Source organism: Vidua macroura, chromosome 23 (assembly GCF_024509145.1).
Source record: "Vidua macroura isolate BioBank_ID:100142 chromosome 23, ASM2450914v1, whole genome shotgun sequence".
Classification (NCBI taxonomy): domain Eukaryota; kingdom Metazoa; phylum Chordata; class Aves; order Passeriformes; family Viduidae; genus Vidua; species Vidua macroura.
In genome coordinates, this window is record NC_071593.1 from 7,513,971 (window position 1) to 7,532,218 (window position 18,248).

At 48.0% G+C, this 18,248-nt stretch overlaps 1 protein-coding gene across 4 annotated transcripts in view; it reads right to left on the minus strand.

The window, feature by feature from the left end:
- RERE (arginine-glutamic acid dipeptide repeats) overlaps nucleotides 1-18,248 on the minus strand; it is a 171,662-nt gene that overhangs the window by 26,818 nt on the left and 126,596 nt on the right. For all 4 annotated transcript variants that reach the window (XM_053997770.1, XM_053997769.1, XM_053997767.1 and 1 more), the window contains exon 11: nucleotides 13,751-13,831. In XM_053997770.1, coding sequence (XP_053853745.1) covers nucleotides 13,751-13,831 — 81 coding nt within the window. The remainder of the gene's footprint in view (nucleotides 1-13,750; nucleotides 13,832-18,248) is intronic.

Genomic DNA, 18,248 nt, shown 5'->3' on the forward strand with positions numbered 1-18,248 from the left:
GGACAAACCTTCCTGGGGACCCCCAGCTCCCCTCTCCTGCCTGTCCCCACCCATCCTGGTCCTGCCAAAGCTTCTCCTAAGCTTCTACCCTCCACAACCCCCGAATTTCACAGCCTTAGCAAAAACACAGACTCAAGATGCCAGCTCCTGTTTAATTACAAACACATCCAACCACCAAGCAGCTGCCACAAGCAAGGCACAGATCCTGCAAACACAGGGATTTGAGACATCACACAGCTCTGCAAAGGAAACCCCGTGCCATGTGAAAGACACACCACAAAAGCTATTTTCTCCTTAAAAAAACCCACTTTGCTATGCTTGATCTGCCCACATGTAAGCACAGGGGAAGTTGTGAATGTCTCATGTATCACTCCAGAAGTAATTCCAACCTTCCTGCTTTCCCCCTCATTAAACTCATCACAGTAACACCACTAAGACACAGAATCTGGTGTTGGTCCATCCTTGCAGGTGTTGTTTGTAAGGTAAACAGGCAATTTCTCTAATTATTTCTATTGCTCAGGCCTCACGTGTGAAATCAGTCTGGAACTCAGCCCGTTCCCAGAGGATGTGGGGATAACCAGGATTCCCTGGGCCTATACTGCTGTCAGCAGCTGCTACCCAGCAAACAGGACAAAAAGTGGCATCTTTGGGTGGGAAGGAAACAAAAGCTGCAAATGAAGACCCATGTTTTCATGCAAATGGTACCTATGATAAAACTAAAAGGGAAAACACTGAAAAAGATGCACTAAACCCCTGGAATCTGAGTGGAATTTTTCCGGTGTTCTTTCTCACAGCAGCACTGCCACCTCTTTAAAATGTCCCATGGATCTTTCATACACAAACATGCTCAAGAGGCTCCACAAACACCTGACAGGCAGCTCAGGCATGTGAGGATTCTTGGAGTGTTTATTTTCCAGCATGTCAAATTCCCTCACACAGTACCTGGGAATTCTGAGCCTTCCCCAGCCCATGCTGCCAGGAATGGGACTTTGCAGGGAGGAGGAATTCTGCACCTCCAGCTCTGGAGCATCCGTGACAGCAGAGCTGAGCAGCACCCCAGGGAGAAAACAGGAGCCTGGGGGAGCAGAATCACTCAGGAGCCTGAACCCACTCCCACCTATCCATGTACAACACTGGAGAGAAAAGCAGGGAGCAACTCCCGTGACATTTGTGTAAATCCTGATGGAGCTGAGGAGGGCAGCACTGCAAACCCTCACACTCCAGTGAAATGGGGATGTTGGAGCTACACTTGAAGCTAGACAAATACTAAAACATTTAAAAAAGAGTAGGAAATGAGGGAGCAGATGCAAAGAAACACCCCTTGCAAATAAAAACCGAACAAAAAACCCAACAAACCTGCAACTAATACAAATTACTTCCTTACAGTCAGTCACAGCAGTTACCTTGAGCAGGAAAACGCCCAATAACCAGAGCTCAAAAAGGCAGAAGTTCCCACAGCACCCACAAAAATGCAAGTTTTCAAAACCACATTAGAAGTGGAAAAAGGTCTGTAAGTGAGTATCACACATAACCAAATTAGAACAGCTAAGCTCTTGCAGTGGCTGCATTTATTTTGGTGTATTTTATACTCCAAACCCCCACTCCTAGCTGAGCTCCACCCCTGGCCAGCAGGCTTCCCCCAGAGAGCCCCAAAGCAGCAGGACAGGTTTGTGCTCCTCTGTTTCCCTAATCCATCACACACGTGCTACTGCAGAGTGGGCTCGTAAGTGAAACCACTGGGCTTGTCAAACACACCAGCAAAGCCCTGCCCCTGTTCACTGGCAGGGTTTGCTGAGCTTTGGTTCCTCAGCAGGCTTAGGAAAATCTGCAGCCCATGAGCCTGGCAGGTGTGGGCTCAGGTGAGCTCAGCCCCTCCTGCACAAGGGCTCTGAACCCACCAGAGGAATTCAGCACTGGCTGCACCTCGGCTCTGCTCAAAGGTGCAGGGACCTGCAGCTCATTTTCCCTGCGTCTCCCAGGGCAGGTATCCCATGGCAAGAGATCCTGGGGAGCAGAGCTGCAAAGCATGCAGCACTCCCTGACTGCACTCCCTGCTGCCCTTCCCAAACAAAGGGGAAATCCCCACTCTCTCCTGCACATCAAGGTGACCTTGGCAAGGTGGGGGAATGACCTCAGGGAGCTGCCTGGCCCAGGTGTCCCCAGCCCTGTCCTACCTGTCACACCCTGCAGGGCTCATTAAGGGTCAGGCAAAGCAGATCCATCAGTGTCCATCCCCTGATTTCCTGCTCCACCTGCAAAGAGCCAACTGCAGAATTATCCCCACTCCAGAAACTGCCCCTCCTCAGGAGCAGCCCTGCTGCCAACACAGCAACTTTACAACTCCAGCAGGAGACTGAGCAGAGTGTTTGGGAATTCAATTACACCATGGGCTCCTCTCGCTGCTGAAGGAGAGGGGATGCATTGCTGGAGAGAGACTGAAGCAGAAATACCTGAAAAATCAGAACTTCTAAAATATTAAGTCCCTGCTAGTCTGGGTTTGGGTTTTGTGTTGCTGTTGCTGATTTGTTTTGGGGTTTTCCCCTCATTTTGACGTGACCTTTATGGAATGGCAAACCCAGACTGAGCAGTGCACCAGAAATGCTGTTTACCCACAGCCTGCAGGATCCCATCCACAATTTCAGCTCAGAGATGACAACTACAGCAGTCAAACATAACGCCAAACTCACTTTTAAACGTTTCCCATACCTCTGCTATGTAAGATCCCTTGAAAAGGTCAAAGCAGAACTTCAGCAACTCCAAGAAATGTGAGCCCTTAACGCTGCCTTGGCGCAGACACAAAGCCCTAACCCCAGCAATTCCGAGGTGATTCACAGCATCTGTTACGTGTTCCTTAATTGCTGCAGCAATGAAAACTCGTGCCGTTGCAATCTGTAAATGCCAGCAGGGCAGAGCTGTGACTCAGGACTGTAAACACGGGAGGAGGGCTATAAAGGAGTGACTGGATCAGGTGGGAGCCGGAGGGGGATTTTCACTGACACACGGAGCAGCCCCGTGGATTTCTTTCAGCAGCTCTGTTCATGTGTTCCGTGGGAGAACAGCCAGAAGAGAGGGGCAGGGGGGTCACTCCCAACCACAACCAGCAGCTCACGGTGCCCCTGTTTCTCTACAGCAGCTACACTCCTATTAAATAAAACCTTCTCAAAGTCAAATGCAGGATTTCCAAGTATCTCCTGGGCAGTGCTGGGTGACAACTCTCTGGTTATTCAAATCCACCAAGACTTCCCTCCTCTTCATCCTTTAGCTGAAAATCATTTGCATCATTTTTAAAGTCTTCCAAGTTTAAGACACACAGGTTTGTCTGAAACAAAACCATTATGAACCTTAATACAGCATAAATAGGTGGCAGATAGGAAGGGCAGTTTTATGCCCACAGAGAGCAGACAATTTCCTTTCAGAAGCTCTAAAAGCAATGTTTTTCTAAAGCCAGGCAACAAGAAAAAGAATCTCTCCCATCAAGTGGCACAGAGTAAGAACACGAGGTGGAATTGTTAAATCAATACAACTTTAGCACAGCACTGAGGGAGGGAGGCCTTTGTCCCTGTCACTTCTCCACAGCAAGGTGAAGGTCCAGTTACACAGCCCAGAGCTGTTCCACAGCCTGGAGCTCCTCCAGCAGTGGGGAGCAGGAGAAATGTGTTTTTCCATATGCTCCTTTGGAGTCCAGACTGTGCAAGGTTTATGGCACCTATTTTTCATCACATCTCCATGGGCAATGTTTTGCAGAGCAAAACCAGGGCCCAAACCAAACCTCTCCTGTTTCTGTCCATTCTGTTCTCCCAGTTTCTGAGCCATTTTCCAGCTGTATTCCTGCAGTGCAATGAAGGAATGCATGTAGGAAATGTTGTCTGTGTGACAGAGAACTGCAGAGGAGCCAGACAAGCTGCAGGGAAGCACAACAACCACAGGTGCAGAGCCCTGCCCAGGCAAAGCAACAACTTGCTGCACAAAGTAAATTCACCCTCAACCCTAAAAGCAACTTCAGAAAGGGAAAATAACAGATGGAAAGTAGCAGACTGCAGGAACAGGGCAGGGAGAGAGAAAAGGGTTGGGTTTATAGCTTAGTGGGGTTTCTTTTGGTTTTACTTTGGCTTGTTTGTTGGGGAGGTGGCATGATTTATTTCTCCAGTTCCCTCTCATTGCAACTGAGGTAATGAAAGACTTGGGCTTTGGCAAAGATCCCCTCCTTAGCCATAAAAATAAAAAAGAACTGTAATTAAACTTACCAGAAACAAAGCTAATCAAACTCAACAGTAACAAAGGGCAACAGAAACACGTTCACTGTATCAGATCTTCCTTGCTGGCCCAAAGCCCAGAGTTTTCATTACAGTTTTTTCCTTCCCCCCAATTTCACAACAGCATTAAGCAGCCCTGGCCCAGGATGCCTCAGCTTTACAAACTCTATTTTGTAGGAGATCAGCTTTTCATGATCCAAAAACCCAGCATGTGGAAAGTGTTAAGTCTTTCATGTAGTAGAGGAGGTTCTTAAAACTTCTACTGTTCAACTCAGAAATCTTGGAGCTTCACAGCCCATTAGAGGTTTGTGAACCACAGAGAAGGGCAGAGTTAGCAAAATAAATCAAGAGTTCCTGTGGGATGTCCTGGTGCTTTACACAAGAGGCACAAAGCAGGCTCTGGGTTAAACACCAGGGAGGACTTCTCAGATTGCAGGAGCAGAGAGCTGGTTTACAACCTGGAATGTGCTCTCCTCTCTTTGAAGGGTCTGGAGGCATCCTACAAAATCACTCTGCTTGTGTCAGGGGCACTGCAAGGGAAAAGGGAGCCCACAGAGTGTCTGGGGGAGGGGGAGGATCAGCTCAACTCTTCCACCCAGGAACAAACCATCTCAGCATGGCAATAAAAGCACTTACCAGCACCTTCTTCATGCCAGATCTCTCCTTGCTGGACAGGAGGTTGGTAGTGTAAAACAAGCAGTCCTCCCTGCCAGTGCTCCCCATCCCAGGTGAGCAGCCAGGAAGATTTCCCAAGCACCAGGACCGTCAGCAGCTGGGATTTTGTCATCATTCCTGTAACACTCTGCTTCTTAAGGCTCCAAGTTCTCAAATGCAGCAATTACTACTCTGAGAGCAGCTCCTTCACTTACACCTCCCCAGCTCACCAAGTTTGCAAAGAAAAGGGCAATGCACAAACTTAACCTTGGAAGAGCTGAATCGGAAGGAAACACGCCGGGCACCGTTCTGGGATTTAAAAAAAGAGCTGCAGAAGCAGGAGGTTTTCTGTGGAATCTGCTTTGATCACTCAGGGGTTGCTGTGGCATCACCTGCACCCTCTTACCCAGCCTGAAGCAGGAAGGGAAGGAAGGTTGGATTTCTGTCCTGCAGGACACAAACACCACAAAGGGGGATCCCAGCCTTGCAAGATCCTTATTCCTCCCAGCAGGAGTAGGAAACCCAAAGCCTGAGCACTTCACAGCTTTTCCACATACAGGAGACATTAATGCACCTTTTGGCAGGGAAAGGAAGCCCTCCACATGCCATATATCCATAAATCCACCGTGGTGCAGGTGTGCAGGGCTCTGGCTGACACTTACAGCCCTCCTGGCACCCTGCACAACAGGAATCCTCCCTTCCCTGTGCTGGGAGAAAACGGGAGAAGTTCACCCAAAATGACATCACCCTCACCTAGAAGTAATCACCAGCATCTTTTTGTCCTGACAATCTGAATTCTATCACACTCCTAAGTCTTCTCCCTTCAGATACAGAATGGAAAGGAAAAACAAAGCAGAAGCAAATGCAGCAGATTTCAACGTGTGATGTTAAATGTTTCTTCTGCTTACAGAGCCAGTTCTATGCAGAAACTGCTTCACCTCCCCTATGGCACAGCCTCTCTTCTAGCTCCCCATTCTCACTTTATTCCACCATCTCTGCAATTCCTGGGAGTCTTCCTTGGCATGAAAAAAAAAAAAAAAACCAAGCAGCAAAAAAGCCCCGGTAATCAAGCACTGCTTCTTTTTTACAGCTGGCTGGAAACAAAACTGACAAAATGAGTGCATCTGTCTCCTGGAGTTGTTATTGTCTTTTCTCCCCGTTCCAGCAGCACATTACAGGATATTTAGGAGTGACTGATGTGCTTGGGGGCTGGTTTGGAGCCAGGGGAAGGCAGTGGGTGCTGTTCTTAGGGGGCCATGGGGGGTAGGGGGTGATGCCTGAGCCCACTGATCTCCTGTGGAAGAATAAAGTTCATTCCATGCTCTGTGGCCAGGCTCACTCACTCACACTTTATCCTCTGCCAGCAGAGGGGTATTTCCTAGTGCACAATCCTTTGCCCCAGCTGGCTGCTCTGAACCCCACACAATTCCCTGTGGGTTTAAGGAACCAAACTCTGCTCTGACTCCCCTGGAACACGGCTCACAACACGTCCAAGCTGTTGGTATTTATTTACTCCTTGAACTCCCAAATTCAAAGCAAACTGCTGCAGTAGCTCTTGAAACTGTAATCTCTGTCTCACACACTGGAAATACAGCCGGGGAGCAGCACACAGAGGATTACCTGCAGTGCTCCTCTCCTAAGGCATTTCAAAAGTCAGTCCCCAGGCAGGATCATACAGATGCATTTCTTCCAGGAGTTACCTGGATTTTAAAACATTAGCACTGTTCTGGGACAGGATGTCCCACACACAGCACTGCTGCTCACAGGCCTGGTTTATTTTTGCCTTTCTGAAAGCCATTTTCAAGCTTTAAAGCACATCTTCAGTCACTGACTGGACACCACAAAGGGTTTGATGCATGGCAGCCGTGGAAAAGTCCTGCCAGGCTGGGACACTCAACCATGAAAATAAACTGCACAAATCCTTTACCAGACACCTATTTTATGTACCTGCAATTCACAGGACCTCAGGGTTGATGTCTGACTATTTGATACAATCTGACAACTGCCAGGGAAGAAGAAAAGCTGCTGGTATTTTCTCACAGGGAAAGAAAATATAGAATAAATATACAGCTGTTGATGAACAAAAGCATTTTAACCAGAGTCACACATACCCTTCAGCACAGATGCAAAAGAGAATTCACAATAGGAAAATAAACAAACCGAAATTCCTCAGGATGGTGAATTATAAACAGAAAGTAAGGAAAATGCAATGGAACAGAACTCTGAGGAGCAGCATTGTGTTCTCTCAGTTGCTGAGGAAGGCTCAGACAATATTGTATCAATTACCCAAATAATCTTGGCTTGTATCTTTGACTACAGACTTTCCCCTACAAAGCAGAAATTGTCCTTTCTGGCTCCCTGACAGAACTCAATGCAATTGCCTAATGGCCCTCTTTTACTTGCAACAATATTTTACTCCTACCTACCTCTAAACCTTCAGAGAAAAATAAACAATGAGATCCAATCTTGTAATGTAAAATAATAAAAAAAAGCCACTGGAGTGCAGAGCTGATTTATTGCCCATGCTAAAGTCAATTCTAGAGTCCAGCTGGCACAGTGAACACACCTTCTGTTTTTATGCTCTCCATCCATGAGGGTTTCTTAGGAAGAAAGTCAAACAAGCAGCTCATTTTTTGAGCTGATGACGCTGTAAATTACCTTTGGCATACAAAAGTAAAGTGATACAATTGAAAATTAATCCTCTTATTCTCTTAAGAGAACGCTTAAGAGACTTAAAACAAGAACAATAAAAACAAGGCACATTTTAGGTACTTTCTTTCTTTGGTTTTGTTTGCTTCAGCTGGAATTGAGACAGGCAGGTTTGGGAAAGGGTATTTTTGTCTTTGGAAGCTGGAGCCAGTCATTAATCAATCATTAATCAATGAGCACACACGTGGCACAGGCGAAAGGGCTGTGGAGAGCCAGGCAAGATGCACCTCCAGGAGCTGGGAATTCACAGGATACTCACAGGATACACCCAGGGAACTGAACTAAAGGCACACAGGTGTGGTGTATGAGCCATGGAGCTGTGCTCACCTGAACCCCTGCATTCCCTTCAGGGATGAAGAAAGACACCACGGTGTGTGTGAGTTAAACCTTTACGTCTCTTTAAGGGCCTTTCCAAACCTCCTGCTTTATTAGCCAATAAAGTTATGACATTTGCAATAGGTTTAACAGTTAAACTTTTGAAAACAAACCAGATCACAGCGAACACACACACTGAACATCCCTCTGCAAACAGCCTTCAGCTCAGAGCCATTTAAATTCAGGAATATCTCCATCTGAGCTCAGCTCCTATGAGCTCAGCATGTCATTACATTCCTTGGCTTTCCTCACCCTGCTCCTGGTGAGCAGCACCAAGGGTCTGGCTGGAGCTGCCTCAGCACCCTGCCTCACCTGGAGTCAAACACTAATTCAGAGCTCCTCCTCCCTCAGCTGAGACAGCTCACAAAAACAGGAAAAAAAAAAAAAAAAAAAAAAAAAAGCAGGTTCCTTCCAGAAGAGTTTGTTATGCAAATGATTCGGTGGTTTCACTTACACAGGAAAAGCAACTGCTGCCTCTGCCCCTTCTGCTAACTGGACTGAAGCCCAGTAGGATATTTGCTGTGACTACAGAAAAAAGTCTCAGCCTATCATTTGAAATCATCTGGGGAAGGTGAAGCCCAAGGCCCCTGTGTGAACAAGAGCAAAGCTGTGCCTGCAGTGGCCACGCTCTGGAGGCAGCAGCAGCAGCGAGCAGGATGAAATGAAAAGAAGCAGTGGCTGTTTATGTTGGCAGTCGCTTCAAACTCTAATGGAAAATTTCAGCTCTGGCTGCATCCAGCCTAGAACAAGTTATTAAAGAAAAAGGTTCAGCTTTCAAACAGAAAAGGCTTCCACAGCTTGTCCCTCTCTGAACGCTCCCGCAGCAAAGGCAAGGCAGGAAATAATGTGCCTTGACTGCACTGTATTAATATTCCATCATTAGGGGAATATGGCCTCAAATAAACCAGATTTCCTTGGGGAGAGCAGAGCAGGGATAAAGCCCACGCCACAGCCACAACGCAGCTCCTGCTACAAACAAGGCTCACCACTAAATGCAAATATTAAAAAGCCAATGCAGGGCTAAGTAATCACTTTATACCAACAGAGCAAGAGATATTCATCTAATTATCCCCCTCCTTTGATCACAGGCACTGTGCTATTTGAACAACCGTGTCGAGGGAGAAGCTCTACCTTTCAGATGCTCAGGAGAGCCTTGCACAAATATTCCTGGGGCTGCTGGCTGCCACCAGGAGTGACGTGGGGAGGGCTCCGTCTGTCCTCAGAGGGGACAGACACCTTGCCAGCCCGCACATATGGTAACTGCACTGACCTTTCAGCTACTACACATTTGCACTATATTTAAGTGCTACTCAGGAAGCCAATATTGTGTATTATGTAACACGAGATTAAGCATTAATGAGGCAAGAATAAAATTGTTTATCTAAACCCCAATCTAAAATTAAACAGAAGTTTATGCTGAAAGCTCACACTGCACTCGTTTTGCCTCCTAACATTAACAGAGCACAGCTTATTTAGTCTCTGAGGTAAGTCCCAGCAGCATTTAATTTGAAGAGGAAGATTTTACTATCAGAAGAGAGACCATTTTTCCTAAAGAAATGGTGCATATTTAGTTCTTATGTGCATAAATACAGCACACTGCAGGTATTTCAGTGTCAGGAAACAGGCAATATTCATAACTCCTGTTTACACTGTGCTTTAGAGCTAAATAAAGGAGCATCCACCCAGAGGCAAGATCTTTCGATTGCACTCCGTCATCTCTTGCTCAGCAGCCAAACCAAAAATCACACACACCACAGATACCTATGTGCTCGACAGGGAAATTCAACCCAGAATTAGCCCGGAGTCTGCGTGCCTGCACAAAGATCCTCTGTCCTCCTCTGGGCTTCCTGCAGGCCTGCTGAGGAGGAGAGAGGGGCTCGGGGACCAAGGTGGTTCCAGACCCTCCATTCAGCTGCAGCAAAGGCCGTGGCAGGGTAACAGGCCATCACTCCTGAACCTGGGAAAGGGACAGTCACACACATCCCCACTTCTGGGGGCACTGCTCACACAGCACCCTGCCCCACAGCAGGCTGCAGGAAGGCCAGGCACAGGGAAACAATTCTGTTCCTGCTGGGAACAGCCCTTGGGCAGCTCAGACAAACGGCAAGGGCAGCTGGGGCTGCCAGAAGCCGTTCTGAGAGAGCAGCACAAGGACAGGCTGAGGAGCAGGAGCCAGCTCTGGGTCCCAGCAAGGTGACACCAGGACTTGGCACCCTCCTGCTCCTGCTCTGATGGAGCCACTGCCCTGCACGAGTCCATTCCCTGCTTCTCTTCACCTCCTGCACCAAGCCAGCGCAGAGTTAAGCTGTTTCCATGAACACAGAAAGGCAATCCCCAACCTTGGAGGCATTTAAGTACCTTTATCTCGGGCCTATCACAATGCTGGTGCTTCTAAAACTCTCAAATTCAAGTAGCTCAGTGTAATCATCCAAAGAATTCAGAGCAGAATGTTAAATACTCAGAAAATCCTGTATTATCACGAAGTTTTAGCAAATTATCCCAAAATGGGTGGATGGCAGGGGAATAAAACCACATTTAAAGCCAAACCAGATAGTTAAGAAAACTGTTGCCAGCTGTGCACCTTTCATTCTCACAACGTGGGAATTTAAATGAAAGTAATTATTGAAAACTGTTCATGTCACTGAAAAGCCTCCAAAATTTACTTCTTCCCATGAAGAGCAATCAGAAGTGCTGCTAAGCAGGAACCAAAGGAGAGCAGAGCAGTTCATCAGCTGCAGCTAAGGGGAAACCACCCAGGGGAGGATAAAAGGAAGAAAGCTGCATGGAAATAGAGGAGAAGGTGCATTTCAGATGGGTCAGGAGAAACCCAAGGAAGTTTCAGAAGTGCCATTTAAAAACCTCATGGCTCAGGTACATGGAGGCACTTTTCCTCCACGTTAACACTGATCCTACATTAAAGCAGCACCTTCCTTGATCCATTTTATTCCCACGTCCACTGGGAACCCCTCCTGGACATAAACATGGAAATAAACTGGAAACGCGAAATAAACCAGCAGAGTGAAGACCCAAACAAACACACCTTTGAGATGGAATAAACATTCTCTTTCATAAAGCTTTCTCCTTGAGAACTACTCATTTAGAAGAAATTACTTTTAAACTGTTGAAAAACTATGTTCAACTAGTTAAAACACACATTGAGAAACACAGGGTTTTCTCCAAAGATATTGCACACTAACTATGGAGGGAAAAAAAAAAAGCCAAGGCACAACTCAAATAGGACATTCCTTAACACACTTGTGAAAGCTCAGGACAGCATGGCCTGATTCTCATCTCTCACCACGGCCACTTTACACCTTCCCAAAGTAGACAAGAAATACAATGTCATGTTCACCTCCAGATCCTGACTTCCTGCACAGCAGCCTCAGCTTGATTTAACACAAATAGGCCTGGTCTCTACAAGAATTCCCCATTTCTGCTGTACTCCTTTTCTCCCACTGTTTCCATATTCCAGGTTCAGGGTGACATTAGGGAGAATTTTGCCCCAGCAAAGGGGCTAGGAAAGGACACGTTTTACAGAAATCTTGGTAATAAGGAGATTTAACTTTTAGTGGGGATTGCAGAGGCAAAACCCCCTGGGTCCCCTCTCCACAACCTTCAGTGACCAGGAAGGAAAACTCTTAATAATTAAATCAGGTGTCCAAGAGCCATTAGGGCAAGTCACCCCAAGAGTGCCCCTGACACATCTTTAAGTACCTGGAAGTTGCTTTAGTATCCATATAACAACTTTTTAGAGTTTCACTGATGTTAATATGGAGGCTGAACAGGAGAATAAAGCCTTTTTCTGGTGTTTCTGGAATTGCTACAGGGTTACTTCACACTGCAACAGAAAAATGGCAGGCAAAGTATCTGAAATTATTCTGGCGGTGAAAAAAATGCAGACAAATTAATCCCACAGCCTCGTCATTTACATTACTCACTATCCCACTTTAAGGAACAGAAGCAAAACTGTACAGTCAAATATTTACTGCAGCCTTTATGCTGCAATGTCTTCCTACAGCAGAATGGCTGTAAATTTTGGCTGAAAAAGATTGGGAATTAAAGAAAGCAGAAGTGAGGCCTGTGGGCAAAAATAGGAAGTGGAGATTATAAACAACCCGTTGTAGGTCAAAGGTTACTTGTAGATCAGTTACCACAGGGGCTAAAAAAACCCCAGAGCCCAAACCCATCAACATGATACTTCCCACGGCTCAGACTTAATATTTAGTCTTCTCTGTAGTAAAAAATTAGTCCTAATGAAATAAAAATATAACACTTGTAAAATGAGAGCTTCTGTGAGGTTTATCACCACTTGCAAAACTTTTACAAAAACCCCAAGGCCGATGTCCAAGCTCCAATGTAAGAAGTTAAGCACAAACAGGGGCAGGCACCTGCCCCAAACTCTCCATTTTTCAAGTTTTTTTTTTCCTCCCCCCCTGCAAAATGTTTTTCTCCATCACAAAAAAAAAACCAAAAAAACCCCACATTTCATATTTAAAATATAAATTTCAATTTATAAAGACACAATATACTTCAGAGAGTAATTCAAACTTAGAAGGGGACTTTTGCCCCTCAGCAACTTTACCATCAGCAGAATTCATTTCTAAAAGCAAACACTGATTTGTTCTAAACCCATTCCGGGAGATATTCTGGAGGAAAGGCACGATATGTGCTAGGTTTGCCAGATGCTGATAAAATCCACACTATTCCAGCATTCCTTCCCAGCTGTCACCTTCCCAGGCCTCCACGCCTCCAAATCCAACAGGATCCTCGAGTCCACCAACTCTTGAGCAGTAATTTGAGTTTCCTTTCACAGCAGAATGAGTGAACTTGTGATTGTCTCATCCCCCCCGTTCCTTTTCAGCTCACACGGTGTTACTATTTACCACCCAAAGACTTGTGCTATCACAGCGCTGTCTCACAAGGACCTCCGGGAGGAGAATGGAATCATCCCACAGAAACTGGGAGGTTTTTAAATATTACTACAGCAACGCTCTTCCCCAGAGCACACCTACAAAAGTCTAAACGCTCCGTGACGCTTCGAATCAGCGCTTTCCACATTGCTAACGCACTGCTGGAAAACCGTCCAACTCCATTTTCACGGAGCTACCTCCCTTCTAAACCCAGAACAAAAACGAAACCGCTTTCCCAAAGGCTCCCCGCAGTTAAAGGACACCTGCAGGACACAAACCGAGGCTCCTTTAGGGCCGAGCGAGCGGCTTCCCAAGGCGTCCCAACCCCGGCTCCTGTGCAGCAGTCCCCCAGCCCTGCCGGGGTTTTGGGGGGAATGACAGGGTTACACAACCCTGAGAAGTTGGGAGATGTCGGATCCATCCGCAAACACGAGTTCCAGGGAGGGGAAGGGTTAAGCAGAGCCCGGCAGGGTTCGGGTCACAGGCAGACCTCGGGCTGCTTTGGTTTAGGTTTTCTTTAATTACCCGATGCCACTCGAGCCCCACCGGGTGACACAAAATATATTATCCCGTCGTAATGTCAGAATTTAAAATTAGATTCGGTCTCCATAAATACACTTCACCCAGGCTCGGTGGCTCCGTCCAGCCATGACGATTATTTTATGTAACATCTTTCATAGCCCAAGACCTAAAAACCGCACTAAAAATCGGCAGCTGCCTTGGCTGGCTTTGGATTTCTCTTCCGTTTATCTGAGGAGAATTCGGGGTAAAAAGAGAAAGAGTTTCGCAAGATCAAACAGCGAAGCAGCGAGAGAAAAAGCGAATTACATAAAGTCCAAATGTACTTACGGTCTCCTTATTGGGAAGCAACTCCTTTCGGATTCTGAAGAAGTTCTTGCCGTACTGCCTCAAACCCTTAATAAACCGCTTCTGTGATAAAAGATAACAAAAAACAGCGTGTCAGCAGCAGCAGCAAAAAAAAAAAAAAAAGTAAAAAAAAAAAAAAAAAAATTAAAAAAAATCCCTCAAACGGCGGCTGTGAATCGGCAGCGGAGCCGAGCGGCGCCGGGAGCCCGGGGAAGCGAACGCACCTACACGGCTGCGAACGGGGGGAAAGGGCTTGGGAAAGACACCGAAAAATCCCAACCGCAGCCCCTTCGGCGTCCAGCTCCCAGCGCTCGCAGCTCCGCCGAAGTCGGGGCCGCTGCCGGAGCCGCTCGGGGCCGGCTCCGCGGCCGGGCAGCGCAGGGCAGAGCGCGGCGCCGGGCTCGGGGCGCCGGGCAGGTGCCGCAGGGGTTAAAGGCTCGCAGCCCCCGCGCTCCTCGGCGGGGCTCGCCGGGGCCGGGGCCGGGCGGGCAGCGGGGCCGAGCGGAGCCGAGCCCCGGAGCAGCCGGGCGGAGGCGGCGGCGCCCAGCGTGTGATGGCGGCGGGGCTGGGCGGGCGGCTCCGCGGGGCGCGCCGCAAAAGGCGGCCTGGATCGCCGGCCCCCCTCAGCCGCGGGCCCGGGCCCGGCCCCGGCACCGCCGCCGCCTCCTCCGCCCGCCGGGCTCGGCCCCGACACCGCCCCCGGCAGCCCCGGCAGCGGCCGCCGCCCGGCCCCGGCCCCCGGCAGCTCCCAGCGCCGGCACCGCTCCCTGCTCGTCCTCGTCGTCGCCCCGGCCCCTTCCCTCGGCACAGCCGCGGCCGGGGGGCTCCGGGCCCTGCCCGCGGCCCTCTCACGGCCCCCCCAGCACATCCCCGCGGCGAGGCAGCAGCGGGAGAGGGGCGGCTGAACAAAGTGCCTCTCTCTGCAAGGGGCATGCTGGAGAAGGGACTTCTTCCTTCCCCATGAACACCGAAATAAAAAGTGTTTCCTTTTTCCTTCCCTACTCAGCGGAGTACACGGGTATAAACAACAAGCAAATAGCAAATTTCTGCCTGCAAAACCGGTAGGGGATGTTGAGTATGTGGGCCCTACTATTCCAGGGAAAGGAGGGAAATGAGAATTTGTAATTTGTTAAAAAGAAACAAGAAAGAAACAAAGGCCTTTTCCTTTCCTGTAAACACTGTGTACAGGTATAAACAACGAGTAAATAAATTCTGTCTGCAAAAAAGATAATGAATGCTGAGTACGTGGGCCCTACTATTCCAGGGGAGGGAGGGAGATGAGATTTTAAAATCCCCTAGAGGGAAACGAGCCTCAAGTTGGCTTTGATACATTTTGGATCGCATCTTTTTGCAAACATCTGCTGGAAGGAGGTGGGCAGGGATCAGAGGCTTCCATGTTGTGAAGGGCATGAGGACTCCCAAAAAGGTGAATTCAGTGCTCAACCGGTGCTCTCAGCACCTCAGCAGCTGCCAGCTCAGCCTCTCCGGAGCCTCCCGCTCAGGATCCTGCAGGTTTGCTCCCACAGGGATCTATCCTCACCTAACCCTGACCCTCAAAACCAGCAAGACTGCAGAGTTCGCCAAGAACGTGCCCGGGGGCACGGAGACGGGAATTAAGCACCTCTTGTAAAGGCTTGGAGATTACAGTCCCTTCCAGTGTGTGATTTACTCATACCCACCTGCTCCTTCCAAAGCAGCCCACACAGCACCCGGGAGTGAAGCGTTTAAGGGGTGCCTGAGCTCCCAAACACGGGAAGCTTTACTGAGAGCAAGGTACCAGCCCCCAGACGCAGGCAGAAGTCACCAAGTGCCTGCAGAGCAGGATACTGAGTGCCCACGGAGTACAGCTGGTCCCTCGTGCACTCACACACTCATTTCTAGCAGGGGAATTTCCCCAAGGAATTCTCTTTATGCTGGGCATCACTCCCCTGGCACCACAAACCTCTGGCTGGTGCTCTGGGCAAGAGAAGGTGGCAGCAGCAGTGACACAGCCCAGCGCCACTCCCAACATCCCAAAGAGCAGTGCAAATCTGCAGGGATTCACAGAGGATGGAAACCAGCTAAATGGGGAAGCATGGAAAGGCAGGTGCTCAAAGGGAACTTTGCAGGATGCCCTCAGGCCCTGCCTCCTGGGCTGGTTCAGAGGGACGCTGCCTCTGCAGCATCACTTCACAGCACACGCAGCAAAAGGGGACCCAAAAAGCTGTGGGGAATTAGGAGAATCCAGAGCTGGAACACTCCAGCCAATGATGGAACAGCTCAGGGAAACAGGAGAGCTCAGTCTGGTCCGTGGCATAAAATGAGAACACCCAATTCCTATTCCTTATTTTGCCCAAAACTTACTGTGGTGCGCTTGAATTCCTAGGGAACAGTTTAATTTATTTTTTAAGATTCCTTTTAACCAAACTCTGTTATATTTGGGTTGTGTTGTGATTCAACTCTATTAATAAAACCTATGACAAACCGTTTTCCTTTGACCCCATGGGATGCCAAAGTCCCTTCTGGAAATGCAAGCCTAGCACAGAGCCCATCTGAGTAACACAATTAGAGGGGCCTTGGAATGCTGCTCCAAATTCTCAAGTAGGAATGAAGTCAATCCTTCTGGCCAATTCTGCTGTCACCTTTATTGATGTTATACAGAACTATCCCTGGGCCACTGAGGCACTGAGAGATACCCAACTCTAAAGGAGCCTTGTGCCTCTTGGAAAAGCAAGAGAGAGACACTTCTTAATATACAAATAACAACAAAGCACACCAAAAAAAAAAAAAAATTCAGAAACCCAGACAGAAATTCTAGAGCTTAATAATGCTTTTTAAAAAAACATTTTCAGATCTTCCTTCCTACTCTAGACTTCCATTAATTCAGGCATCATGGCCCATTCTCCCTGCAGCAAGAACAGCTACTCCTTTTCTCCAAGTCAAGCCCTACACAGACCTCAAAACGGCTTTAAACAGAACAGAACGAAATAGTTGCACACCAAATCAGAGGTGACCTGTTGCTCCCCGGTGTCTCACAAAGCAGACTGCCTGACACTGATTGAATTTGCTCTCCCCTGCACAAATGACATGCACCAGTGCTGCAGGAGATGCTGCACTGCTCACAGGAGGCATCTGAGAGCGACAGCTGCCAAGCTAAAATAGCCTCAAACCCAGGGCTGGGGGAGCAACGAGGCTCACACCTATGGGTAAGTTTGGGTAAGAAGTGGAAGCAGCTCTGGAGCACAATGGTTTCATTTTTACAAGTACGTAATTTGGATTTTTGGGACAAACATTTCAATTCTACCACTTCTGTTTAACTTTAAAAGATTGCTTATGACAGGATTCTGTCAGCATTATTGTTTGTGCCGCTCACTGAAGACAAACTGTGCCACAATTAAAGAAGTGCTGTGGATAATGAGGGCTGTGAAGCAGCTTTAGGAAATCCCAGGGCTTGTGGGGCGGCCGGTGCTGACAGACAGGGCTCTGTTTTATGGGGTGGTTTCCATGGCTATGGACCAGCCCCAGCACGAGGCCTCCTGATGCCATTTGAGAATTTGATGAAATGCACTGGATGCTGCAGCATCCTGCGTGTACACGGGGAGCTATAAATAACCCGGGGAGAACAAGGAACAAGCGTGTTAATGTTTGCCTGCGTGTTACTTGCAGGTCCCATATTTTATCCCGAGGAACAAACCTCCTGACAAGATACACAAAGCCATTCTGCCGTGCCTGACAGAGCTCAGCTGGCACGTTTGTCACGGGGCTGGCAGTGCCAGGGCTGAGCTCGTGCGTCAGGGTTTCCATTATCCCCAGATTACAGCCTGGCAGGAGGAACTGGCTGCTGCAAACCCTGCACCCCGTGTGCTTCTCTGCCTCAAAAACCCCAAATAACGCTGCTGAAAGCGTGCACCAGTAACATCCACTGCAAAAACAGCCACCAACCTGTTCAATCAACCTCCAGCTGAAGGTTTCCAACTGAAACCTTCAGAAAGGCAGCACAACTCTGATGAACAGGCAGATCCATCACTGCTGCTACCGTGTCTCTTCTGACGTGGTGCTGCAATCAAGTTTAGAGCCCATTATTTTCTCTAAGAAATTCCATGTGCTGTTTCATTCCCTCCCTATGATTTCCACCTGGTTAATGAGTGAAGAGCATTGTGAAATGAAAAACATTTACACACAGGGCCTCTTCTGATCTTTCTCAATCCAGGAAATAAGGATTTTATTTCTCCATCTTTCTCATAAAAAACAAAATCAAATCACCTCTTTAGCCTATGTCCAAGAACAGCAAGTTCTTCTCTCAACCTTTTCCTTAATTCTAAGCAAACAAAATGAGAGATTTTGCTATTATGAAAGCAATAGCTTTAGTGCATGTCTGGAGAGGCCAGGTTTTCCAGGCAGATGCCAATGGAAGTTGTCACCACCTTCCATATTTAATATGCATTTTAAAGTTTTATAATAAATATGGCAGGAATTTTTATGGGGCTTTCATTAACAGCAG